Source organism: Podarcis pityusensis, assembly GCF_964106645.2.
Source record: "Podarcis pityusensis genome assembly, chromosome: 7".
Lineage (NCBI taxonomy): Eukaryota > Metazoa > Chordata > Lepidosauria > Squamata > Lacertidae > Podarcis > Podarcis pityusensis.
The window spans coordinates 50,703,782-50,731,619 of NC_138031.1; the positions used below are offsets into that span (position 1 = coordinate 50,703,782).

Sequence of the window (27,838 nt, forward strand, 5' to 3'; positions counted from 1 at the left end):
ATGCTTCAGTTTCATTTGTATATTAAAGTGTGAATATCTTTCTTTTGTTGAAGGGTAGACATTTTACCCAGTCTTTGGAAGGTGGGATATAACAAGGATAGGGTTAATACTGATGCCAATTTTCAGTTTGTTTTCCGTAAGCATGCTTTATTTTCAGAATACTCAAACCTTAAAAACAAATCTGTGTAGGAAACCAGTTTCCACAGTGCCTATAGATGTGTTATTACTGGTATTTTATGTGTATATCTGCCCCAAATACTAGGAACATAGAGGAACCCAAAATGGGCTCAAACAAAAATAGGCAGAGGTCTTGTCTGTCTCTAAGGGGAGTCTACAGCTACATGTCAGGCACTTCTTTCGCAACCCCCCCCCCCCAAATAAACCAATCAGCTGGGCCATGGACTCTGGGCTGCCCAAGAAACACAGCTGAAGGGAAGCCTTCAGTGCTATTTTGTTTCTTAATACAGCATGACATACCAAGATACTATTTGTGTTCAGAACTGCATCATTTTTAGCCAGTCATACTAACTTGTTGTGCGATAGCCAATATTGGTCATACTCAAGAGTAGACCCATTGAACTCAGTTTGCTTTCTAATGAAGCCCAGCTTAGTGCAGATTTCCCCTGCAAACCATGCTATTTAAATTTACCATCTTCCTGTTGAAAAGTGTATCACAATGGGATTAAGTTCCATTAGAAACAAATTTTAAGAAACTAGTTCTTTACAAGAACTTGTGAGTGGGCTCATCAACCTTTTCATAGAATCAGAATTGTAGAGGTGGAAGGGATTCTGAGGATCATCTAGTGCAACCCTCTGTGATGCAGGAATCTCAGCTAAAGCATCCATGACAGATGGCCAACATCTGCTTAAAAACCTCCATTACTTTTTTGTTTAATTTTGCTATTGTTATTGGTGGGTGGTATTCTTTTGCTTTTTAAAAAATAGTATGCTGACAAAAGTAACAGATTAGTTACCTAAATTGTAGGTATATAAAATGAACTCTAGTTTTAAAAATGAAGATAAAATACCTTTAGTGGGGACCAGCCTAAGTATCACAAAAGTGTGAAACTTCCAAATGTTCTCGTCAGGCAAGGTATCACACAAGTAATTTAATAAAAAATTTAAATGGCTAAAGACTACCATGTTTCTCCCTCATCCAGGAGCAACCATTGCTTCTTTATTCCGGAATCGTATGTATGTACAGCTGACATATTAGTTTATTTTCTCACCCCCTTTTAATAACTTCTTGCCTAATGAAAAACAGAAGCCTGGTTAGTCACATAAAAGTATTGCCCAACTGGATTTTGGAGTTTTTTAAGGGCTCGACATAGCTTCCTTAGGTTTTTATATACGTATTCTGATTAATATTTCAGGCGGCCATAATGGTAGCTGAAGGTGATAAAAATTAGGGATGACACTTGCATTTCTGTGAAATGAAATAGCCCTTTTGTAGGATGGGGAATAATACACACACAACAGTATGTCAATTAAAAAAAATATTTAATGCTGCCAAAAGTATAAAAAATACAATAAGAATGGCAGTACAAAGTATTTTCTAATGTGATCTCTTACATCTCTCTACAGTTAATACAAGCATAAAACACTTAAGACAAATTTCATTTTGCAAAGTCTTTTGCTGGTGATGTACTTCATTCCCTGGTTGTTTACGTTGTAAACAGATAGTTATGAGGCCACTTGTGTATTGCTCAGACCTCAGTTTTGTTCCTGAAGAGGGGTCATGTCCTGCTTTGCATGCCAAAAGTATATAATTTTTAGCTGCAGAATATTCACAAGTCTTGGAGATCTAGGTGTCGGTCACTCTCGGCCTAAAGACACACAACGCAAAAGAGTCACAGATTCAGTACAAACAGAAGTATACTGCTACGAGGTATTACAGTTTTACTGCAATTGTAAGTTGAAATATTTTTTGAAAGTCATGAAGGCCTTATTTGATATTGAGTGGTTACTGCAACAAGTGTATCCTTACTACCATGGATAAAATGTCTTTGAACTAGTTATGAGAAAGGCACTGGGAACATTCATGCTCCAATTAAGGACCTTGTGAATTAGGAGGGGGGAAATACAAAAATGCACTTTGATTAAAAGGAAAGTACATTGTACGATGAGTACAATTTTGTTGCATTTGACTCTCCTGAAAATTTCACTACCTTTAGAACTAAAACGAAAAGCTTAAAACTAATGTTAAGTGAGGATACAAGAGAAAACATGGAGAATCAAGATGGTAACCACTGCATTTCAATTGAGTGCAATATTTTTGAAGAAAGTTTTAATATGTTGGATAAACTATGAATTGACAAAGGCTTTTAGAGTATTTTGAACAAGCTTGCTTTAGTTAGAAATGAAAACCTTCCATTATGTGTCTAATAATCAGTTTGATGGGCAAAAAAGTTAACTCAAAATCTAGCTTTCTCTTTGCACAAGGTTCTCAGTCCCTTTATCATATGGGAACTGCCAACAAAGTAAAACAAATGTTTGGGTAGATGAACATCAAAGATGATTGCACCAAAGTGGTATTGAGACAGAACCAGGACAACTCAGGTACGAACTGAAAAAGCAGTGGAAGACACAAACCCAAAAAACACAGGAAAGAGGGCAAGTGAGTCAGGAATTCCAGTTTTGTTGGGTTGCTTCCCATATCAAGAAAGAACCAACATCATTTCCCTCTCCAGCAAGATGGCCACCCTCCCAAATACTAGTCAGGCTTACTCTTTCCTGAATAATATATTGTCTTTATAATAACCCGACACATGTCAACTACAAAAGTGATTTGTGTGGTATTCACTTTTAAGGCTTTGCTCATTTTCTCCACACAAACCACTGTAACATTGTACAGATATATGCAATGCTTTTTGCTTCTGGGGGGTATGCAGGGGTATGCATACACCTAAACCTTTTGTGAATCTAAGTTTGGCCTCATTGAGGGGCAGTATTTCAATATGAGTAGGTTTTGAGTACTCCTAAACATTTTTTTTTAGAAAAAAAGCACTGCATATATGTAGATATATAGTTATATAGATAAAGTTATATATATTAATAGTATATATATATATATATATATATATATATATATATGTGTGTGTGTGTGTATGGATTTGCATGTATTCATCTATAATGAAAACTGCACAGAAAATATTCTCAAATATTTATTAAAATATGATAGAACCAGTTGCAACAACTATTTTGATCATGAATAAAATTGCATATAAATGATTACGGTGAAAATATTAAGGAGCAAGGACAATATAATACGCTCCATAAAATGCTGCCAAGAGCAAAACATGAAGTTACTTCTGAGGGAAAGGGAGGGCACAGCTCAGTAGTTTAACTTAAGTGTTGTAACAGACATCTCCTTGGCATCTCCAGGTAGGGCTTGGAAAGACTTGTGTCCCAAACCTCAATAGTACTACTGAGCTGGATAGACCAATAATTTGACTCACTGAGGCAGATGCCTATAAGACCTGGGTATGTATTGAACAGTAAGATGGAAAAAGTACCACCATTCTTTACATGCACACAAGCTTTCAAGAGTGCCTAAATGTGAGTTTGAAACTGGCAATTTAATCCAGAAATGAAATACATTTCCATCTTCTATTGTGCATTTGGTTTCTTGGAAAAGGAAAAGTCCATTTATATAGAAATCCTGACATTCTGATCAGTACCTTTTTGATGTTCAAGCTTCACAATTCCAAAATACTCCCTCTATTAACATTTAATAATCCATAAGGGAAATAACAGTAAGAACTGAGAAAAATATATTTCAAGACTTCCTTGATTTAGTTCTACCTTGAGTTTGATTTTGTTTAATCTTGAGTTTCCTTTTATGCTGTACTGTATCAAAAAGCTTACTACACTTCAAAACTCTCCAAACATATGGTGCCATCCATTTGTTCAGGATTAGAATTTATAAGATCCTTAGAACACTTATAGGAACTCAATAATCCTAAAACTGCATAATTCCTTTCCCCACAATGAAAAACAAAAGCCTTGGGATTAGAGTTTTGTATTTTCTTGGCCCTGATTTATGTCTCTAATACATCTATGAGAATGGTGGGCGGAATAAGCTTGACATTTCCTTAAAATCCTGTGTCCTAACCTGTAACAATGTTTGATAATTGTGTCCATATCAGAGTACTGTAGTTCAGTTGTCTTAAGTATTTTGTTGGTGCTGAGATTCATAAACATGCCATTTCACCGTCAAAAAGTAGCTCTACTGTTATTTCCACTATCTTATATACCCACTATCCATAGGCCAACATATAAGAAAAATAGTATTTCCATTTCCTTTCTAGGAGAAAACATTCATATTATAGGCTATTTATTTGTTTCCAGCTGCAACACTTAATATGGCCTACATTTTTTCTTTTCAGAAAATATGACCAAGTTTGTCACATGCTGTTTACAACCACTATAAAATATACTAAAATATTTCAAGGAATAGGAGTCAAATCAAGTGAGACACACAAAAACGTTTTCACATTTAATGGAATGTTTGAACTTTAAACACAAGCTATGGCTTCCAACAGTAGCTGCAGTCTTAACACAAACTTCCCTTCAAAAAGAGTCTGTTTGAGATATTGAAGCTCCCAGTAGTCTTATAAAAATTAAACATTTTCAAGTTTTAAATAAAAGGTAACTACAAGCATAAATACATGAATGCAACTTACAGAGTAGAAACTGAGAAGCAGCCCCTATTTGCTTAACACCAAATACCTCAAAAGGGCAATTCACTAAATCACTAAGTTGGGGTGGTGATATCAGTAAATTTCCAAACCACTCTTGAAATGTTGGGGATGGATGACCGATAACTAATGCATACTCTTTCTGTCAGAGAAGTTTGTACAAATGTAGTTTTTTAAAAATACAGTTATCTACAAAAAAAGATTAAATAGAGTTACAAAATTTATTCTAAGTCTGGATAGTATAAATGGTTGATGGTATATAATACACACACACACACAAATGTAACTGTTTTGCATTCAGAGTATGACACCACACTGTTTATTGCTTCTATCCAGTTATGAGAGTTGATAAAGCCTTGGCAATTGAGTCTACTACATCTAGTGGACTATCGTTTTATGCAATATATACATGGTTGCTGAAAGTATGCATTAGTTTGCCTCATGAGTGTGGATGGGTGTGGCTCTGGACTCAGAATAATTGTCCAAATGCCTACTTCAGGCGCAGCCACACCCTCCCTGAAGAAGCAGGTTTCTCCTGGATCCATTTTGGTCACTAAAGACCTAGGTGACTTCAGTGGCTAGGACTGCCTTTTATCAGCTTTGGCTGGTAAGACATTTATGGCTGTTTCTAGATTGGGATAATCTGACCACTGTCATCAATGAGCTGCTAACCTCCTGACTGGATTACATGACGCTCGCCCGGAAGCTGCAGGAAGTGCAAAATGTGGCAGCTTGACTGCTTTCTGGTGCAGACTATCATAGTCATGCCACTGCTGAAAACTGCAATGGCTACAAATTAGGTACCAGGCTAAGTTGAAGGCACTGGTACTGGTGTGCAAAGCCCTACACAGTTTGGGTATATAAGGAGTTAGACGATCCTTTAGGCATGCCTAAAGGATCGTCTAACTCCTTATATACCCAGACAAGAACTGTAAAAGAGCCTGTTGCAGAAACCACCTTTTTCAGGAGGTTTTTTCCATACAATATATTAATTGGGTCGTTAGGATGGTGACACCCTTCGGAATTCCCTATTAGACAGGTGCTATCCTGTCTTTTAGCCCCTACTGAACCCGCCCCCTTCCCCCGGTCTCAACAAGTTCAACAAGTGGAGACCTTTTCCCAGTCTGCCTCTGAGTACTATTTCTCACTATTTTATATATAAAATTGTTTTAAAATGTGGGCAGTTTTATATAAGGAGTTGCATTTACTATGGAACTATTTTTCTTATTTTACAGTTGTAACTGCTTTCTTTTATATTTGCGTATTTTGTTGATGTAACCCACCCCACTGCGGGGTCTTAAGGTAAAGGGCAGGTAAGAAATCCAATAAATAAATAAATAAAATTTATGTCATGTAGCAATTTGGTTCCATAAGTACCTAAAGCAAAGAGTCCAGCCACAGTGACTAGTGATCAGGTTACTTCATGTGTTATGCATTACAAGATTACTGCATCGATTGCAGTTATATTCTCACTTGTTCTGTCAACTGCAGCAGCAGTCTTGCACCTAGAAATAGTTGCTAGATGCATGATTGCAGAAGAACTCACATGAGAGCACCTTGGAAGTACAATTTCCAGCAAGAATAAACTCCAATGAAAATGGCTGAACCAAACCCAATCTTAGTGAGAATAGGTTTCCAATATAACCACCTTTTCCTTTTTCGTTCAGCCTCACTCAGCTTATGCTTCATCTGCTGCACCATCTGTGCTGTGTTAGCTTTCCTGTCGTCTCTTAGCCGTTTCCGAACAGCCCTAGAAAGGAAAACAAAATGATCAGGTATAGTCACAGATTTTTAATCCACTTTGATTTAAGAGTGCATGATAGGTAGCAACATTTAAAACACATCAATTAAAAAACCCCAGAAGATACAGTATTGCTTATGTTTGTTAAATACAAAATTGAACAACGGCAGCTTAAACCTGGCCACAAATATCTAATCCTATTAAGAAGGTCTTCTTGGAAGATCATCAGGCTGACAAGCTTCCAAGGGAAGAGTTCTGTAAATGGGCAAGAGGAAACCCATCAAGATGTAGGTACATTACACATGCACACACATACTGAACAAATGTATGATTCTCACCCTCCATTGCTACCTGTGTGCATCATTTACAAGTAAAATATATGATTTAATGATGTGGCACTTTTAAAGGGTGTCCACTGTTGAGGAAGCACTCCAAAAGATAAATGGCCAAGCTTCTGAAGAAACCTCCAAATCTGTCATTTTTTTTAAATAAAAAAAGAGCTTATGCCCACTTTTATGCTTCAGCCCCTGAAAGGTTGATCACTGCAGCTGTTGATCTAGTGTATAGATTGAATCCTGTTTCTTGAATTTATCTGGAAATGAAACCCAGTATAGAAAATATAAAGTGCCACCAGTGACTGACAGTAAACTATGGGAGGGAAAAAAATCAGTTTATGTATCAAGTTATGCTACTAAGGTGGAGAGGGAGAGGGAGAAAGAGAGAAAATGCATTTTGAACTGTTGAGCTGGGTTTTGATATTCAAGGTAATATACTGCAGTTGCATAAGCACTATGTTCTGCACGTAGATAATATGGATCTAGTATTTCTTCTGCATGCAACGTGATCTCTACCAATTCCTCCTTCCATTTGTGGCTCCCTGTCACAACTTATTCCAAGGGTCCACCAATCATGATGGACAGATTATCAAGACACGGAGGGGATTGCAGAGGGAAAAGGAGACGGGCAGGCCTTCTCCATTAACCTGATATTCAAAGAAGGAATGTTAAGGATGCAAGCCTTTATGCTTTCATACTAATTCACATAGCTGGCGAATAGATGCATTGCGACATGTACATCACTAACACCAAGAAACAGGTGATGTCCTTTATATATATGTATGCCCACTTTCTACACTCCTTAAGGAGGAAGGAATGCAATGTTTATATGCATATACTCCATTACTTAGTGTTCCATCTGCATCAAGCAGAACATGATCAAGGTACCCTTCCCACTTCTTTGCTTGCTTCTTCTGTACAGTGGTACCTCTAGATACGAACGGGATCCGTTCTGGAGCCCCATTCGCATCTAGAAGCAAACAACTAGCGGCGGCGCTTTTCGCCACTTCTGCGCATGACGTCATTTTGAGCGATGGCGCATGCGCAAGCGGCAAAACCCGGAAGTAACGCGCTCCGTTACTTCTGGGTTGCCGCAGAGCGCAACTCGAATACGCTCAACCGGAAGTGTGTTTAACCTGAGGTATGACTGTACATGCAATCTGGAGCAAGGGCTTAACTTGACAAACACTGTCATGGTTTCAAATTGCACTACTAAACACATCAGATCACGATTAAGACCTAGAAGTTACTGAATTGAATCCAGAGTTGACTTCTGTTAGGTGAAGTTTGGACCCAATTCATTGCAATTACTACTGAGCATGTTTGCATCAGCATACAACAACACAGCGTTTTAACACTTCCTGAATATTTTCAGCTTTAAGGGTTATAAGCTTCCTTTTTAAATAGTAGTTCAAAGTCTTTATTATGACTACGTTTATAGAGCCCTTCAGTGATATTCCAATGGGTGCACAAATAGAACAAAACAAGATGCAGATCCTGAAACAACTGTTGGATTTATATAACAAAGATCTACTAGCTCCATTGTGGTCTCAATCCATATACAGACCACCACATTCAGCTTTCAAACACTTTCCAGAATTCAGTACAAGAATGTAACATCAAGATTAAGTGATATGAATTACAATCAATAGTATGGATTTTGTAACAAGGGGTACTCTCTTCAAATCATATGGCATTGGTTTTTAAAAATGGCCTTGGCTAGTGGCCTCTTTTCAAGCTATTATATAAAAATGATACTCACGTGTCAGCACTTGGATCTGCAGTATTTTGTATTGAAGAAGACATGTCAGTATTTATGATGTTCTCACTTTGCTCCTGGTTTTCTAATCCCACTCTGTTCCCATTGTGCCTCCCTGTAGTTAGTCTGGTTGGGTGTGGAGGGGAGCGTTCAGAACTTGGTGCCTGGTCCTCTTTTGAGAGTTCCTTCCACCGATTCTGAATGGAGGACAGCTTGTTAGAGTTTTGAAGTTTTTTTTTTAACTACCTGAAAAGTCACAGGTACAGTTATTTTCAAAGGTGAGCTACAACATCCTTGGATAAGAACGACAAGTTGGGTTCAATGGTTCCTTTCCATATGTGAAATACTATGTCATACATACATTTACAGGACTGGTTTAAAACTTGCACTATAACACTCCACAACAAAAAGAAAACCAAATCCAAAGACACTGTGCTTGAAGAAACACAGAAACTGCTATGAAACATACTTACTGTATTTTCCCGTCTATAAGATGTCCCCATTTTTGGGGACTCAGATTTAAGAAAATTGGGGGAAATGTATACGTGTATAAGATGCCTCCTAATTTTTGACATTATTTTTAAGCGAAAAACCTAGTCTTATACACAGAAAAATATGGTATATACCACTGTACAAATTTTTCCTCTAGTGTTTGTGGGATAGTACTAGTGGCCAGTGCTATTTCTCTAGAAAAAGAGGTGCCTGAACTCACCATGAACTCCTCCCTTGTTCTCTTATAATGGCAGTTGTGCCCACCTAAGAGGTGCCAGAACTGAGCTCTGGTGAGTTCTGGCTGAAAACCCCCCACTGCTAGTGGCTGTGTTTCTTGTTCTTTGGATCTAACTTTTAAACACTTGAAAACTTTTCTATTTCACCAGGCCTGTGCAGGCAATTAAAAGTACACCCCAACAATTGTCTACTGATGTCTGTTTTTAATTCCTTTGGTTTTAACTTGGTTTTAACTTTTTATGATTTTACTGCATGGTTTTTATGGTTTTATATTGCTATAAACAACTGTAATATTTTTATGTTACAGTTGTATATTTATAAATAAAATAAAGTAAATCACAAAATAAGTAAACTTCAGCATATAAGGCTGTTTTACAAAATTGCTATATTCATCAAAACACTATATAAATTTTACTCATAACCTTTTTTTGATCTGCAGGCCAGATCCTTATCAGGATCAGGCTTATGGGCTAAATTTGACCAACACCACAATGACATCAGGTGCAAGATGCTACAAAACCTAAGGTTTCCCCCTTCGTTTTAGCAGGGGAGTCAATGTAATGAGCACATGATTAATCCTGCTGATTTAGTCAATCACCCTTGCTTCCTGCCAGCAACAGGCATCCATCAGTTGATGTAGCTTGCAACTGCACCTGACAGGTCTGGGGAAAATGGTCTCATGGGCCAAAACTGGACCACAGGAAGGAGGTTGCCCACAAGTGACATAAACCCTGAACAGCTGGATCTGGCATTATTAATAATTTCATTACAAACTCTTGAGCGAACGATTTAAAAAGCAGTCAATTTATGCTAAACGTTTACCTGTATAGTAGAATCACCCATTATGTATTTTGCTCCTTCTATTACAGCCATGTATGAAAATCTTAGCTGATCTGGAGTCTGAATAAGTCCCATTCGATATTTTCTCATATTCAATAAAACTTGCTTTATGTCTACAGAAAGTGGGTCTTCTCTTTTTTCCATCTGTGTAAGAAAAAATAGCAACTAGTTTTAGTGGCACTATGGCAGTTCAGGAAGAGGGTGAAAGCTGTTTTAAAATAAAATGATTTTCACGCAAGTATTACTGCTCTCTGCAACAAGAGAGAGAAGGGGAGCACTCCAACTTTGCACCAGCAGATACTAAAGCACATAGCTTTCCTCTCCGATCCCCTGCAGAACCCTAAATTGCACCAGAGGGCCCCTTAAGCCTCCACACCAGATTTCCAAGGCATAAAAATTATCACCCAAAGAGAGTGCACATGTTATCAGAATGCTGATTTTCTATAAGACACTTTAACTCACTCACTGACTTGCCTTTTCATTTGCAGAGATAAAAAATAGAAGTATTACCAAAGGAAATAGAAAGCTGAAGTTTAGTATATGATACATATACAGTGGTACCTCGAGTTACATACACCTCAGGTTACAGACTCCGCTAACCCAGAAATATTACCTCAGTTTAAGAACTTTGCTTCAGGATGAGAACAGAAATTGCGCAGCAGCAGCAGGAGGCCCCATTAGCTAAAGTGGTGCTTCAGGTTAAGAACTGTTTCAGGTTAAGAACAGACCTCCAGAATGAATTAAGTTCTTAACCCGAGGTACCACTGTATTCAAACAGCTCCTGAAAACAGTTTGATATCTCTCCCCCCACCCCCTTGAAATGTAACACATTGTTTGCTTGACAACAGTAGCCTGTGCAGAAAGAAAATATTGAACATGGGAGTTCTGCCCTTACTGTCTTAACATGCCTAAATTTGTCAAGAGGCTAGGCACAAGGGTATATAAAAATTGCAGTACAGTGGTTACGTACTTAATTCGTTCTGGAGGTCCGCTCTTAACCTGAAACTGTTCTTAATCTGAAGCACCACTTTAGCTAATGGGGCCTCCCGCTGCTGCCGCGCAATTTCTGTTCTCATCCTGAAGCAAAGTTCTTAACCCGAGGTACTATTTCTGGGTTAACGGAGTCTGTAACCTGAAGCATATGTAACCTGAAATGTATGTAAGCTGAGGTACCACTGTAATGCATACTGTAGGTCTTGCTCCCACCTCAACTGCATCCCTGACCACAGTTCTTCTTACTTTCTGTCATGGAAATCAGAGGAAAACTTAAACCTGTTTAAGACATTACATTCTGTCTAAACCATGGCTTGCTGGAATGAGAACAAGCAAATAACTTCCTCTCTCCTTGTGCATGCAGCTTCATTTGTTAAACCAGCTTCTTTAATGTCTTAACTGGGAAATCACAGTTTGAGTGATGTCTGCAAATCACAATCAAATTAGTTTTCAGTCCTGCTTTCTAAAGACTGCTCAAACCAGGACTACAAACCACAAGACCACTCAGTTCATACATCACAAGAAAGTAATTTAACAAACCAGATGTATTTATTTTGCTCGTTCAAGATTTTTGGTCTAAATCAGGGGTTGTCAACCTGGTCACTACCGCCCACTAGTGGACATTTCAGGATTCTAGGTGGGCAGTAGATGCCCACTAATGCATCTTTCTTGATGGGAAAATTTCTTTACTGCCCACCAGTGCTTGATGGAAGGAGGATTCAGCTTGTGCCGTAGAACCCCCTATTGCCCACCTAGAATCCTGAAACGCCCACTAGTGGGCGGTAGGGGGTTCTATGGCACAAGCTGAATCCTCCTTCCATCAAGCACTGGTGGGCGGTAAGGAAATTTTACCATCAAGAAAGATGCATTAGTGGGCGGTGGGTATCAAAAAGTTGACTGCCCCGGTCTAAATTGTCAGAGCAAACACTATTTTTCATTTAATGGCAGAATTCAGTTTTTCAATTGTTATTCAGGCATTGTAAATTAGGATTTTTTCCATACCACCACAAAGAAACTGAGCAGCAGTTATTAGAGGAGCATCTAAGCCAAACTTACCAAGATAAGGCATGTGTCCACCAATGAAAATGTACCGGAGCGCCCAATTCCAGCACTACAGTGAATGACTGCCGGCCCATGTTCAGGACTCAGGGATCCAGACTCTCTGACTTTAAACAAGAAGTTGAGGAATGAAGCTGGGGATTCAGGAACTCCAAAGTCTGGCCATGTAGTATAATGAAAATGGAATATCATCCTGGTCTCATGAGTCTAATAAAAAGAAATGGGTTTAAGAGCAACTTATTGAAATAAATATGTTTTGCATCCAGGCAAAACAGCATGCAGTAAGATGGCTGATCCAAATGTAACAATTCATTATTATGAAAATAATTCCAAACTGAATCCCTTGGTTGTAAGTTTGAATGGTCCTCACCTAAATAAGCTTCCTGGAATTTTGTGTGTGTGTGTGTGTGTGTGTGTGTGTGTGTGTGTTGGCACAACATAGAGAATGGTTCCTGTTCAATGCAAAAGTTTGCTCTCTATCAGCTGCTGTTTGAATATCATGTTTCATTAAAAGGCAAACGTTTATTTATTTTTCTTTATTCTGTGTACACTTAAGATATACTCTCATTCTGAAATTCAAATAATGTTTCACTCTCAAAATGAACTCTTCCCCAACCCTGAAGGCCAAGGCTGCTGAAGTCAAGTATACTGAGTAGCAAATGGTAGTTAAGTGTGAACAGGGCTTAAGCCTGTGCCTGGCTGCTAATTGTTATAATCAGCAGTTCTCTGTGCACCAAAGAACAAACATGCTCCTGCACCTGGAGATAACTTGTCACATGAAATATGCCATGGCAACAATGACATACACTTTTCACAAGGGTTTTGGAGACAGGTTTTGATGAACACTTACATCGAGGTTTTCTAGTTGAAGTTGGCGTACTGTATAGTAGGATTTGACATCTTCAGATTTTAACCTGACACAAAATCCTGTTTCTTCAAACATCATTTGTTCCTCCTCTCTTGTTGGCCAGTACTGTGCACATTTCACCTAAGTTATAAGATTAAAAAATTCCACATAACAGAGCGCAAGTAGAAAATAAACCATATACACTTCACTAATTGCATGTTGATCTCAATAAAACCAATTTTAATGCAGTTATGGCAACTCACCGAATCTTTCTCAACAATTCTGTTTAGCATGACAACAGCTTTGGTCTTTTGTTGCCATACCATTAGCCAGAAATGGCAACATGTATTAGGAAGTGGACCCTGTAAAAATAAGGGAAAGGAGGCATTCAGTCAGCAGTCTAACATAACTCAGAACCTAAATCTTGGAAGCAAAGTTGACTATCACCCAATAATCTAGTTGTAAATTAAAAACACAGGAAGCTGCCTTACAGTAAGCCAGACCACTAGTCCACATTGTCCACATTGACTAGCAGCAAGGGGTTCCTATAAGGGTCGTTCCCAGCTTTACCAAAAGATCCTGGGGCTTGAACCTAGAATCTTCTGTAGGTGTTCTACCACTCAACGACAGTCCCTTCCATTAACATGGTTTAGTGGTCAGACGTGCACCTCATTTTTGGAAATATGAATAGGTCTAGCCCAGCCTTTCAAATGATGTTGTAAGAATTGCTGGCCTACAAGCCTACTAACCCTTGTTAGTAGAGGCAGTATTCTGAACTCCAGCTGCTGGAAACCACAGGAATGGACAAGTGCTCTTGTGCTGCTTGCAAGTTTCCTACAGACATCTATTTGGCCACAGTGAGAACAGGATGCTGGACTAGATGACAAGCTGGCCTGATCCAGCAGATTCTTCTGTCCATATCTACGTGGATTTTAAAATACTTTTCAAAATCCAAGTAGATATTCAGATCTCAGTTCCTTAAAACAAAAAATAAACAGCTGCTTTGGACATGCTTGTGTGGCATTTTTCAAAAAGGCAATCATGACCTCTCTCCTCCGCCAAAAAGAGGAAACAACTGACATCTTTAGGATAAATAACACACCGGAAAGCAGCTGGCTTGTTTCAGTAACAGTTTTCATGTTCAATTTGGCCAGACACATTTTCTAAAAAGCCTAAATTGAGGTCTATTTAACTGTTAACAGCAGCACTTTGCCCATAATGGCTTACTAGTGTTCTTCCAGCAAAGTCTGTTTTCCCCGACATGCCTCAGTCACAAAACATATAAGATAACAAAATAAACCATGTAAGTCCCCCTTTTCAATAGCCAACATTACTGACTTCTACTTAACTGGATCTCCAGTAGGTGGGTAAGACAGAACAAAGGTTGTTCATGAAATAAAAAAGCTACTGTGACAATTTATTCCCACATAAACACTGCAGGGCCAATGTTCCAAGCAGGGATTTGAGTTGAAAACTTGCTTCAGATCTGAAGTTCCAGGTTGGAGTTTCCTTTCATAAGATTTTTTTTATTTGCCTCAGGCATGGAGCAGTATTTGCCTCAGGCAAGGTTATTTCCACATCACCTATCTTGTTCTAAGCCTTACGATGATAGCAGTAATCCCATTTGGATTCCCACAGAGGTTGGGCTGTGAGTACCTGTCCCCACTATACAGCTATCAGCAAAAGCCAAGTGCATTGCCTTGCCTTTGCTGCAGAAGAATAGCTTCACTTTACCAAGCTCACCATAAGGTTAGACATCCAAGGAAAGCACAATCTCTCTACACCAGTGGCTTTCAACCAGTGTGCCATGGCACCCTGGGGTGCCTTGAATGATGGTCAGGGGTGCTGCGGGCAACACTGGCCTCCCAAAGGCTTGCACAGCTGTTTGTTGCAGCAGCCCTGGCCTCAAGTGTACAGTGCCTCTGGGGTTGGCCAGGAGGTGCTTCCCAGGCCCCTGTGGGGCAGTGTGAGGAGGCACCTCTCTTTGGGGCAGGGGTGGCAGCTCAGAGACCAGGGGCGGCAGCTGCGGCTGCGGCTGCCCAGAGGACTCCCAAAGTGAGGGAAGAGAAGATGAGGCTGAGGGAACACTCCACAAGAAAAGGTGTATGACAAAGGGTGAGAGGTTGCCAGCTCTGCAGGGAAGGGGTGACATAGCTGGGCTCCTGAGTTACACAGGGATGCCGCAGAAAGAATGTAGCTGGTCAAGGTTGCTGTGGACTCAAAAAGGTTGAAAACCTGCCCTACAGCATTTTATTGTGACATGGATGCAACTGTGATTGTGGCCTGGTTTACCAAATCAGAACTGAACATTAGATATGAGCACTCTCCTTTCCTATTGCATGCTGGCTTAAGCACAAATACCCTAACGTGCATTAAGTCAGAATTTCTTGTTATATCCAAACTGAGGAAACTCTGACTTAACGTTTGTTAACAAACCAAGAGAACAAGCCAGTGTGTGGCAGGAAGTAGGGTGGGATGGAGCAAAGGAGAAGCACTTAAACCTGGAATAGTCATCTGAAGAGCCCCCCCCCCATATTAGAATTAAGTCACTAAGCATATAACACCTAGAAGTCGAATACTACTCACCTGCGTTAATATATAATTTCTCTGAGCTTCTTCATTAACCACCAAGCTTGCATTGATGTAATCATTGTCCGTATTCTGGAGTATTACACGACTGTGATCATCTTGAAATAAATATAATTAGTAGAGTATTAAGATTAAGTATCAAGTTTTTTATGGATAACTTTGCTCAATGCACTAAACTTAAAGCCAAGATATTGTGGTACAAGCTATGTTATTTAAACTATTTATGATCTACTTTTAAATATTTTGTATATAGCTCTCTCTCTCTCTCTATATATATAATGACTAAATAGTCTAATATGCAATCATACACTTTTTCACGCCCCACTTCCCAAAGCAATTTGGAAACAAATTAAGGATATGCATTTGGGGGTGGGGAAGAAATACTAGGAAGCAGAAACTTCCCTTGAAGAAGTCTTATAAGACAAGCATCAGTTGAAGAGCAATAGATTTTCAATCCTCATACTAAGCATTTTCAAAACATCAATTATTTAATGTTCTAGCTAAACCGCCTTTAGCCAGAAAAGATTTATTGGAGTTGGATCTTTTTAAATCTTCTTACTGGCCATTCTCTATACCAGGGGAGTGTAACCTTCTTGGCTCCAAGGGCCAGATCCTTAACAGGATCCATATCAGGATCTGCCTCATAGGCCAAATCTGACAGGTGCTGATGTTAAGGAGGGAGGCTCGCAAAGGCATTTGTAAGCTCCCTCCCCTTTAAGATCAAAACTTGTGCACTTTTTGTGCAAGTGGCGGTAGCAGCAGAAGTCTGGTGGGGAAGAAGTGTATGCCTGCTGTTGCTCGCCTGCAGATGCACAGGAGCACTTTTGAGAAGGCTTCACATCCTGCTGCCATTGTTGAGCAATCCTGTTCCCTGCTGTAAAGAGGGCGCATAGCCAATGGAAGATTAAATGCTGTCCTCCTGCACATCAGCTGACATTCCCAGTGACATCAGCTGGTGGGTGGGTGAATGTGGAAGGGTTGCCATATGTCCAGATTTTCCCAGAGACATCATCTTTTTCAGACTTAAAAATTCTGTCTGGGTGGATTTGTCCAATTCGCCAAAACGTCTGGGGTTTTTTGTTCGGTCTGCCCCCCCCCACCGCCTCCTTGTGCTCCAGTTGCCATGCAATGTGAGGCGGTGAAGCTCCCACTTTGTCTGGCCTGCCTGCCTTGCCTCTCTCTCTGACTCCACATCTCATGCTTCCCAGCACTTTCCTCCACCCTATCTCCTCCTCTGCTGGAGCCGCTTGCTGGGCAGCTGGGGCTAGGCTGGGCAGGGTACAGACTCAGCGAAGGGGAGCGCAACAAGGCAAGGCTCGGGACTGAGGAAGTGGCTCCCTCCGGACTGGACTCCTGATTTCCCCTCTCCTACTCCCAAAGGGCAAGAGAATAGGAGAGGTCATGGAGAAAGGCCTCTTGCCCCGGGATGGAGACCAACCTGCCCAATGGCCCAGAGGAACCATGTGGCAGGACAGGCACCGCGGGAGCCTCTCCCTTGTGCTGAGTGGCCTGAGCTGCTGCTACTGCCACCTTTGCAAAAGAGAGGTCGAGAGGAATCGGAATGGTGGAGGAAGCCACATGGAGGTGCGCTACCCGGAATAGGCTCAATCCTGGGACCAACCGGCTGAGGAGGAACCAACTTCCACCTGAGGACACCTGCCCACCCTGACTCTGCAGCCCCGTGTGCTCCCAGGCCACCTCCAGGTCAGTGTGCTCCATGTTAAGAGAGAGACTTATAATTTTTGTTCTCCCCCTCTCCCCCATTATATATTTTTTCTCTCCTCCTTCCTTCTTCTTTCTCTTTTTTAAAGGGAATTCCCCCCCCCCCACATTTCAATTTATTTTTTTTACTACCCCTCTTTTATTTTTGCTTTGTTATCATTTTATTTTATCTAAATTCTGGCCCCTCTCTCCCTCCCAGTCTATTCAAGGAGGTGGGAGAGAGCTGCATTAACTCTCAGCTGAGTATACCAGGACTCAAGAGCTAGTGAGAACCTCACACCAGCTAGTTAAATTCTACCTCCAAAAATTTTAACCTTTTAAAACTCAATTTTTGGTTTATTCCTTCAAATCTTAATTTACATCTCCATTTTGATTTTGCATTTTTAACCCAAAGAAAGACAGGGGGAAGTCTTTACATTTTGATTTTTAAACTTCACCTCCCATTTTAAACTTGATTCCTTGTCTTGAATGCTGACTTTTATCCCCAAACCCCTACTCCTACTTTTGCACTCTTTACCCTCATTCAATCATTTAATCCTCCCTTTCTATTTTAATCTTCCCTTTCATTCTATTATTTCTTCTACACCCACATCCATGCACCCCCTTCCCCCCTTGATATGAGTGCATATACATGCACAAATACAGACACATACTAGGGTTGCCCTATGTGGGGTTAAAAGTCCAATCCGTAGTTAAATGTAGAAGTTGGAAAATATGTGTCCTCTTTTTTGCTCTTCAAAATATGACAACCCTAGGTTTGAGGAAGGTGCCCTTAGAGGCCAAATTAGACACTCTGGAGGCCAAGACTGGCCTGGCAGCCAGAGGTTTCCAGTCTTGCTCTCTAGATCATGAAGCACTCTAAACATGGGTAGGACACCTTGTATCCACCTGGGCATAAAACCTCTGACTAGCAAGTAGATTACTGAAGTTACTGCCGGATTGCTTCAGGACACAAGCATCACCACTTCAGGAAACAATTCCATCACCAGATTACCTATCATATGTAGTTTAGATATTTTTACACCTACACCTGCACCCATTTGGCATATACAAAAGGTGTCAGATTCTTCAGGGGTGAAGAATCCTGGCATTCTCTATGGGTAGCATTTAAACCTTTAGTTGTAACATTAATACAGCTGTACTTGAATAAGTGTTTCACTCAATATCTCAGTAATTTATATAATATGGACCAGCATTATAATCTTTAAATCACAGAATGGAGGTAAGGAGCATATAGCATTGGCCTGTTTAAGGTCTCCAATTCTAACCAGACTTCCCAGCATATACCTGAAGCCATGTCACTGCACCAGCTCTCCTCTTAAATGTTTGTAATTAGAATTTCCCCCAAGACTGGGCTTCTCACAACTCCCACCAACATGTATCTTGCCCATGACAATCATCTGTAATAATGTTTCTTCATCATTTCTAGGTAAAAGGCTAGGGTTTGCAAACTGCATACATGAAGTGTTACACTGAGATGGAAAGCGAACACAAATAGTCTATTATGCTTGATGAAGCCAATAAACTGTGTATGGTGCAACTTACTGTTTTGTGATCAGTAGCTGATCAGATACAACCCGCTTTTCAATCTGCACAATGGCTTGCATTGCTGCATGTTGGAGATGAAGAAGCAAATATGTGGATAGCGTCCTGGCTGTGCACACCTTTATGTGTGTAGACATCTAATTTAAATTACAGCCAGGGTTTGTACACTCATGGAGCTCCTAGAGATATACGATCGATACTGAAAGTATAGGGGTTGGGAGGGATCTCTGACACCATCTAGAGACACAACCAAAATATGTGTGGCTGGAAATTAAGAATGAAGACCTACAACCTTGAGTCCCTGTCAGACTGAAAGTAAATCTAACTGCACAATAAAGAAGCAAGCACAAACCAGCACCACACAAGAAGACTGTAGAAAAAAAATTACTTCAAGTGTGCAAAAGTTTTTACAGTATATGACTGTTCAAAATGAATGAAACAAGCATGTTTTTCCAAGCCTTAAAAAGTCAACGAAAGCTTGGACTCAGAGATAGATGCTGTTTTCCAGAAAATATGATACCAAGCGCAATCACTTTTGGTACACGTATTTTCCAGAGAGGATTTAAAATCTACAGAGTCTGAACCTATCTATCTATCTATCTATACTATACAAATGCTTCAAATATTGTTTCCTTGAAGGGGAACTGTTTACCTTGCTTGGAAATGAAAGCGTTAAGTTTCTTTTTTCATTATCAATTTATTGGAACTCAAATGTTTCTGCTGGACAGAAACCAAAACCTTTGTAAATACTACATACCATTTGCCAACAGGAAAAACTTAAGATCTTGTTATAGTAAATCACACATACTGGTGCTAGTGTTCTCGGAAAGATGATGTCAGCAAGTACTATTTTAACCACTGAATCACCAAGCTGTGCTGTTGAATTTCATACAGAAGACAACAGTTTTACCCCACTTCTGTGCTTCAGTCCATCAATGACAAAAAGCAAGCATTTGGTCTAGTTTTTCAAATTATTATTCAGCTCTAATTTCATCAAAAAGAGCAAAATGGCTCTATGCAGATTATGAAGGGATAAATGGACTCTGAGCTTGTTGAACAACCCACATCTCTGCAGTGTTTACTTGTAGAGACTGCAGATTTACTTATTTTAAGTATACCACTGAATAATAAGACACTGCTACATTTCTGGGAAATGCTAGTGAGGAGGGGTGTTGTATGACTCTGGTCAGAGGTGCCTCTGTTCAGTGTCACCCAACTGAAGGACAAGGTAGGTCTGAGGAGAGGCCACAGGCCAGATAAAAAGATTCTGCAGGCTGGATCCAGCCCACTTTTAACTGTTACCCACCCCCGCCTTAAGACAAAAGTAGAGGGCTTTTTAAAAGTCTGCCTCTTAGTGGATAGAGTAGAGAGTATCCCAGTATTCTGGACCACTGGTGGTGACAAGTATGGAAAATTAAGACTTATTCAAATTTTCAACATGCCCTTCTAAATGTGATTAAAATAAAGTACAGTACTGAATAATCTGGCAGACAAGAACTCCAGTCAATAAGCCATTTATCTTGGAAGAGTCCCACAGACATCAATAGGATTTTTAAAAGACTTTTCAGGCATGTTTATATAAGCCTAGTTTGCTGGAAATGCTCAAGACAGAAATTACTCTACTGCCAGCAAAGTAATTCCTGGAGATCACTGTGACCTCGAATCTTCACTTTTCCATAGCAGTTCAGTAATCCAGCAAAAGTTGAGAATAATTCTACCTTGCTTTTTATAAAGCACTCATTTAATCTTTTAAATTGACAATTGCCATGGAACTGAATAACAATCAAAACAACACAGACTGTATGGAATTCATACAAATTACCACTTCTGCAAAACCAACGTTTAAAAAGAATCTACATTAAATATATTTAATTTGACAAAATTTGCTAGTTTATGGGAGTAGAATCTTGAAACAAACAATGTTCCCATTCTGACTGTCTGAATATGCTTATCACAATAAATTTGCAGTTGCTCAGCTTTTCTCTTCCAAATATGGTACTGTCTACAGCCTGATGGTTAACTGAGTGACATGGAATTGTCCCAAACCATGTCTGGTACATATTTACCATAAGTAGTATTCCTTCTGAAAGATACCAGAACTGTCACATCTTTTATTTCAACAGCATAACAAAGTCGAGTTCAGATGACCTATCTTTATCTGAAACCGCATAAGAGAAAAATGAAGGAGCTTCTTAAGTGACACATACTTACTGCAACATCAGTCTTAACAATTTTTTAGAAGTCTGGATAATAATGATTATCCAGGGTTCCTGAAGGCACAGCAACCTTGCAGAAGTTGTGCATGTGTAGTTCTGGTTAGCCAGTTCTGGCACCTGACTAGAGGACTGCCTGGGAGGCCTCTATACACTACTTTGAGTTCCACAGAAGAAAAGTGAGATATAAATATAATACTGCATGGATAGAAGGCTTCTATAGAAGTCTCTCTATATAAAGTACAATAATTTCTACATGACTTCATTGATTGTATGCACTTTCATCTCAATGACTGCAGTGGAGCTTCACATATCAAACTCTACAACACTAGCCCAAAACTATTTAAAGTATTAGCATTGATAATGTCAAACCTACTTTGTCATGCACTAGATTACCAAAACAAAACAAAACAAAAAGTTTACTTACATGGGCTAACATCTCTGTACCTATTACGATTTCGATTTTCTGCATACTTTGCAACTCTATGTGAATAATCACTGGACTGGTGCCGAATATCCTGGAAGAAACAAAGATAGTTGATTATGTTATGATTACTTCCTGGCAGTACAAACAAAAGATACTGAAGAAATAAAAACAAATATTATATTTAAAGGCACAGTAGAAATTTATCTTACTCAATTTGCTGTAATCCTTATTTCTTTGTCAACTGAAAATTCAATGACTACTGTGATCACAATTCAACAAGGACAGTATTTTATGCAGTGATTAAAATTATTACAACCCAAGTTTCTAAATTAGTAGAGTGCATTCATGTAGCAAACTTCTGTCAAATTTAACAGCTGTAAAATAGAGATAGCCTTGGTCTATCTATTAACTGAAAGGAAGTTCTGAAGAGAACCAACCTAGATATGCAGTAACAAGTTTGGGAAATGGTGTTAATCCAAGTCAGTGATCAGATATTTAGAGAACCTCTTACTACAAACTGTAAACTAGCTAACAGAATGGCAGATGCACACTGGGGGTGTCTGAACTGGCTGTTAATACCAAATAAACTAGTTCCATCACCACTCCACACCACAATTGCTCCACTGCTTCAAGACCCCAATGGGGCTTTTAAAAATGGAATATATATATTAATACACACATGGCACTAATTGCATTATAGTGAAAGCATGTATTTATTTGTGTAACAAAATGTTCAGGACTGAGGTTCTAGAATGCCAACATGCTTTCAAAATTTCCATTTATGTAACTTCTGTTGGGAATAATTTGTATCCTGATACTTTAAGGAGTTTAAAAGTAACTTAGTTGGTACAGCTTGATAGTAAAATTTGGAGAAAGAACTTCATGGCCAAGTGCTCTACTACATCCAGTATGACAGCCGCATTATTGTGCTTATGAGGCAAATGTTAAGATATATTTTAAGTTATTTTTAAAGTCATTTTTGCAACATTCCTTGTGGACTTAGCGTAAGCTTAAACTTGCATCTGAAGCAAAATAAAATAAAACAGAAAGCCACCAGGGTGGTATTAAGTACCACTACTGGGATATAGCACTTACTGAAAACTCAGTTTCTATCAGTCAATGCAGGGGGTGGAACCTGGGGCCCTCTAGATGTTGTTGGACTACAACTCCCATCATTCCAGACTATTAGCCATGTTGGATGGGGCTGATGCAGGTTGGAGTCCAGCAACATCTACAGGACCACAGGTTGACCACCAATGTCCTAGTCACTGACCTAGTCCAGATATAATGTCAAACTATGGTTTAATATTATATCATTGAGCTTTAGCCTATGTACATCCTCCTTCCCTGACGTAGCAGTGAGGGGATTTTAAGGTTTGATTCTGTTTTCAATTAACTTCAGTTTATCATTATGCCTGAATCTAAAATTGATTAATTTTAATAATGATTTCAAACTGGCTTGTTTCCCTAAACCAAAGGTAAGACTAACCAGTTTGTCTGGATTTGAAAGTCTGGCCAAACAGCAATTATTTTAAAATGGCAGTGAATTATTTTAAACACCTCCTTACAGCCACACTGGAAGCAGGGGGGTGGGGGGGGACAACGAGCCCAAGGCTTTTTCACTTAAGCTGAACAAGGCTATTAAGTAAGTATTGCAAAATCCTTCATTTAGTCTGAGCTTCAGTAGTGAGCACATCACATAGCAGGAAACAACTCAAGGACCCACAGAGAAAATATACAAATTGGATACTAGTTAGGACAGATCTCTCCCTCCTACGGATAGCTGGCCCAACAAAAGAAAACTGAGTACGCTGCACAGAGTCTGCATCTCTCAAGGGGCCAGAGAAGGATGTAGCACAAGAACAACAAAGAAATGGAAACGTTAGTCACATCCTATCCTGGGTACAGAGGGTACAGAGTTATTTAACATGGCAGCTAGGAGTGTCAACTGCGAGCCACCAGTTTCTTAGTCTGATATCTCACTTTAACCATGGGCTCACTCTGAAGTATTAGCAAAACTACTCTCAGGTTCAGCAGCCTTACCTCTTTTATACAACACTGGTCCACCTTACAATAAGCAAGTAAGGATTACCGAAAATAATCACTTTGAACAATATATAAAAATTTTCCCTCTTTCGACAAAGAAAATACCACCATCAGAAAACAGATCATTGGCCCTTGTGTCAGTGGAAATACACAAGTGTTCACTACCCAGTACAAAACTTACAGAAAAAATAGCCCAAACTCAAAAAATAAATGAAGCCAACCAAAGTTGAAATGTTGAAATGAATTCCACACAAAGTTAGGAAAAGAAACAGTGTCCCTAATACGCCGTTCAGAAAATACTAGGGAAACGCAGCCAGCAGACAAGGACAGAAGGGACTTTATAAGCCCATAGTATCGTATCACCAGATTAACCACCACCCTGCAGAGAGGAACCCATTATTCACAAAGTATCCAGTAGCAATACAGTCATGTGAGAAATTACTGACGGAGTTAACCACACCACTATGCTTAAGCACGTGGCAACACATGCTCTGACAGTGGTTGCAAAAATTAGAAGATACCATCAGCGTGACAAGAAGTCTAGGGATTCAAAGGCCCAAAGTAAATGGAAACCAAGAAAGCCACATCACAGGCAAACCCTACTGTGACAACAAGAAATATGGATATTATGAACATATTGGCTACCACTGCTCTTCTGATGGAGAAATTCATTCTGCTCTTTCCCATTTTTATTTTGAATTTTACAGAACTATGTATAGGAAAAGAGCAAGGAAGAGAACAACTTTCACTAGAACATACATTTAAATCCAGCCTTCAGGCTGTCAATTCTCAATACAGAATACACAATCACTGAACTGCCTCATCAGGGCAAACAAGTACCACGTCAACCACCTACTTCTACCCTCAATAACAGGGGTCAGCAACCTAAGGCCCATGGGCCAGAAGCAGCCCGCGGAGGGTTGTTTGACTGGCCCACAAGCCGCCCCTGAATAGAGTTGCCCACTCGCGCACTGCACTAAACCAGTGCAGCACAGGGACTCACTTCCGCACCATCAGAAATCATGTCTGCGCAGACGCCAACAATCTCATTTGTGCAGACACCGAAAATCGCAGGCATGTGCACTCACGTGCACGTGTGATGCAGCCCACAGAGGGATCGCCACAGGACCGATCCGGACCAGGCAAAATAAACCTTGCTGACCCCTGCTCAATAACCTTACTGCTTCCTTGTAACATGGAACTTGAGCTATTGCTCCAAACAGAACAGGCACATATAGTTATCCAAGAGATATTTGTGAATTGGTTTCAATCTTATTGATTTGTCATGGGCTCTAATCTAATATACCAATACAAGAAGCAGATTGGAGCAAAAAGATTCAGGGCAGCATGCAAAAGAACACTAAGGCTGTGATAATTACCTGGGAGTAATGACTTACTTCTGAAGAGACATGGCTGACATTCCATGTACTTGCAGCCCATTCCCAAACATTATGTGGATAGCAACCATCACAAAGGTTAGATAATGCCTCCCAATTTAAGGGCATTTGAAATGAACTCTGCACATGTTTATAGCTAATCCTGGGAGCTCTCCTGTGGCACGATCGGTCAGTGCATCTGGCTGTTAATCAAGGTTGGTTGTTCGAGCCACCCAGGGATGGCTGTGGGAAGGATTCCTGCATTGCAGGGGATTGGACTAGATGACCTGCAGGGTCCCTTCTGGCTCTATAATTCTAATCATCAGTATAGATGTATAAGAGTCAATAAACAGAGACAATGCTGACAGGTGAAGGCCCTGAGGGTCTTGGAATTGGTCTGATAATTTATTCTGGGCAGGGTTCCACTCCCACTGAAGATGCTTGTGTGTAGTCTCAGGTACTCTTTGATTCAGAATTGTCACTTAAGGTTCAGGTAACTTCAGTGGGGCAGTGTCTTTGACCAGTTCACAGAGAATAGGGCTATCAATGACTAACAACCACAATGACTGTGTTCTACTGCCACTGTTGGAAGCAACATGCCTCTGAATGCCAGTTGCAGGGAGACTGAACTGGGGAAACTGCAGGGAAACCCATGTAGGGAGAGTGCTATTGCACTCAGGTCCTTCCTAAAATATCTGGTTGGCCATTGTGAGAACAGGATGCTGAACCACCTGAGCCTTGGCCTGATTCAGCAGGACTTTTCTTATATTCTGGTTTATCAGCTACATCTGTTCCTGGACCAGGAAAGCCTGGTGACAGTTGCTCATGCTCTGGTAAATTCTCAGTTGGACTACTGCAATGTTGGGCTGCCCTTGAAGACAGTCAAGAAGCCATAAATAGTTCAGAATGTGGGATCGGAATTATAACCAGTGTATCTAGCTGGAATCACACAGCCACTGACCTGAAAAGCCAATACTGGCTATCTATAGGCTTGTGACCAGAATTCATGGTGCTAGTGCTGATCTGTAAAACCCTAGACAACTTTAAGCTCTAATACCCAAATGAACAGTTCTTCTGTATCAGTCTGCCTATGCTATTAGATCTGAGAGAAAGCCATTCTTGTGACACAGAATAAGGCCTCTTCTGTGGTAGTGGTATCCCACCTATACTCTCTTCCCTAGAGGCATGACAGGTAACAACACTTTTAACAATTCAGTGCCAGGTGAAAAGTCATCTATTTGCACAGCTTTTTTTGGGGGGGGGGTTATTATGAATTCTGTCACTGCTGCAAGTGAGGTTCCAGGGTTGTGCCTGCCTGGGCATTTTAAGGATAAGCTATGTTTTATAAGCAGTGATGAGTTGGCTTCACTGTAGTGTGGTTTTACAGTTTTATTGTATTGTAACCTGTCCTGAAATATATATGCCAAACAGCTCTCATAGACATACACAAGTAACAAAGCAACAGTAATGTAATGAGCTTGGGCTTTTAAAACCACCATCACTTTAGGTCACACTGAATCTAAAGAGACTTAGCATCGTTTTGAGTATTAAGCATGTGTATTCATATGCTTTTTAATGGACTCCACAATGATGATTCAAAAAATTTACATAAGAAACTAAATGGCTCAAGACTGAACCAACACTTATAGGCCATATTCTATCAAGATCCAGACTGAACTCTAAAACCTTTTGTGTGTAAATACAACTAGCTCAAATGAGCCTTTCCCACCTATAAACTTTGGAAAAGTTAAAATTATCTCCAGTTCTCAACTAAGGGCCAGTTCACACATTATGTGCCAACAGACCTGGATTTGCCACAAAGCAAACACACATCAGGGAGCTGCAACAAATTATGGTTCCATGGTACTGCTCCTGTGCTTGTGTCACATTTAGACAGAACTGTAATGTGTGAGGCATTCCCAAGAGTTTCCAGCAGAACCCGGGATTTCCTTTGTTCCTGGCACCATGACACTATGTTTAAACTGTAGCTAGGAAGTTATTAATTCTGTAGGGCGACTGATAGCAGCGCACATACGCGTAGAGTGACGTTGTAACACACATCGCGCATTAACGTGGAAGCGTGGCCCCGCTTGGTACTGTAAGGGCAGCTCTTTTCCCTGTACGTCGACAGGACATTTCACTCCGCAGTCAACGAGCGAAACGGCGACTTGCGACAGCCTGAACGACACAGCTACGCGCGGAGCAAACACAGAAGTGTGAGACAGGAACCTGGAGAGACGGAGGCTGGAACTTGCGACACTTCACTTGACGAACTTAACCCTCCCGTCCCCACCCGTGTGAAGCAACTTAAACCTACCCCCACCGGCGCATGCGCAGCACTAACCTGCCCAAATGCCCCCTTCTCCTCTTGCCCGACCCCCGAGGCGCATGCGTTTTCCCCTCAGCCCTCTTTTATTATTCCTTCTCGCTCATCACCGCCCCTTCTTAAAACTGGAACATGCGCATTACTTCTCCCAACCTCAATGGTTACCTGGGGGAGGGGGGGAAGCTGGTCGTGGACCGACGACTTCCTGCACCCTCACCACCCGCGTCGGCCCCCAATTCTCTCTTCCCGCTACACGCGGCCCCCTCCTTCTCTCCCTCACTCACCAGGTACCGGGGCTGCCAGCCGTTAGCAGCGTCGATCTCCTGGAACTCCTGTTCTATAGTGGCGGTGACGGACATAATGGCGGCGACAGCCGGAGGAAGGAAGGCCGCTGGGAGCCGACAAGTTCATCACCTACTCCGCGCTACTTGACAGGGCGCGGACGACAACCCGTCCACTTCACCGGCCGTGTTACCCTCGACTACCTTCCCCACCGCGCACGCAGCCTCAGCGGCTCTTCGGCGGCATTCTCGGCAGGCGCATGCGCGGCAGGCCACCATGACCGCCTACCCAGAATTGCGGAAGCTCCGC

General features: G+C 40.6%; 1 protein-coding gene across 2 annotated transcripts; it reads right to left on the reverse strand.

The window, feature by feature from the left end:
* Positions 1-1,483: 1,483 nt before the first annotated feature.
* PTPN2 (protein tyrosine phosphatase non-receptor type 2) lies at positions 1,484-27,829 on the reverse strand. 2 transcript variants are annotated; one of them, XM_081014249.1, is made up of 10 exons: positions 27,532-27,829; positions 21,500-21,590; positions 15,590-15,690; positions 13,267-13,365; positions 13,007-13,144; positions 12,154-12,363; positions 10,087-10,248; positions 8,539-8,732; positions 6,247-6,450; positions 1,484-1,826 (listed from the first exon to the last, which is right to left on the reverse strand). In XM_081014249.1, the coding sequence occupies exons 1-10, from the start codon at positions 27,604-27,606 to the stop codon at positions 1,805-1,807; spliced, it is 1,296 nt and encodes a 431-aa protein (XP_080870375.1). In that variant the 5' UTR covers positions 27,607-27,829; the 3' UTR covers positions 1,484-1,804. The 2 variants fall into 2 exon arrangements, with proteins under 2 accessions (XP_080870375.1, XP_080870376.1); XM_081014250.1 differs by having other exon boundaries at positions 6,349-6,450; positions 27,532-27,825.
* Positions 27,830-27,838: the final 9 nt, after the last annotated feature.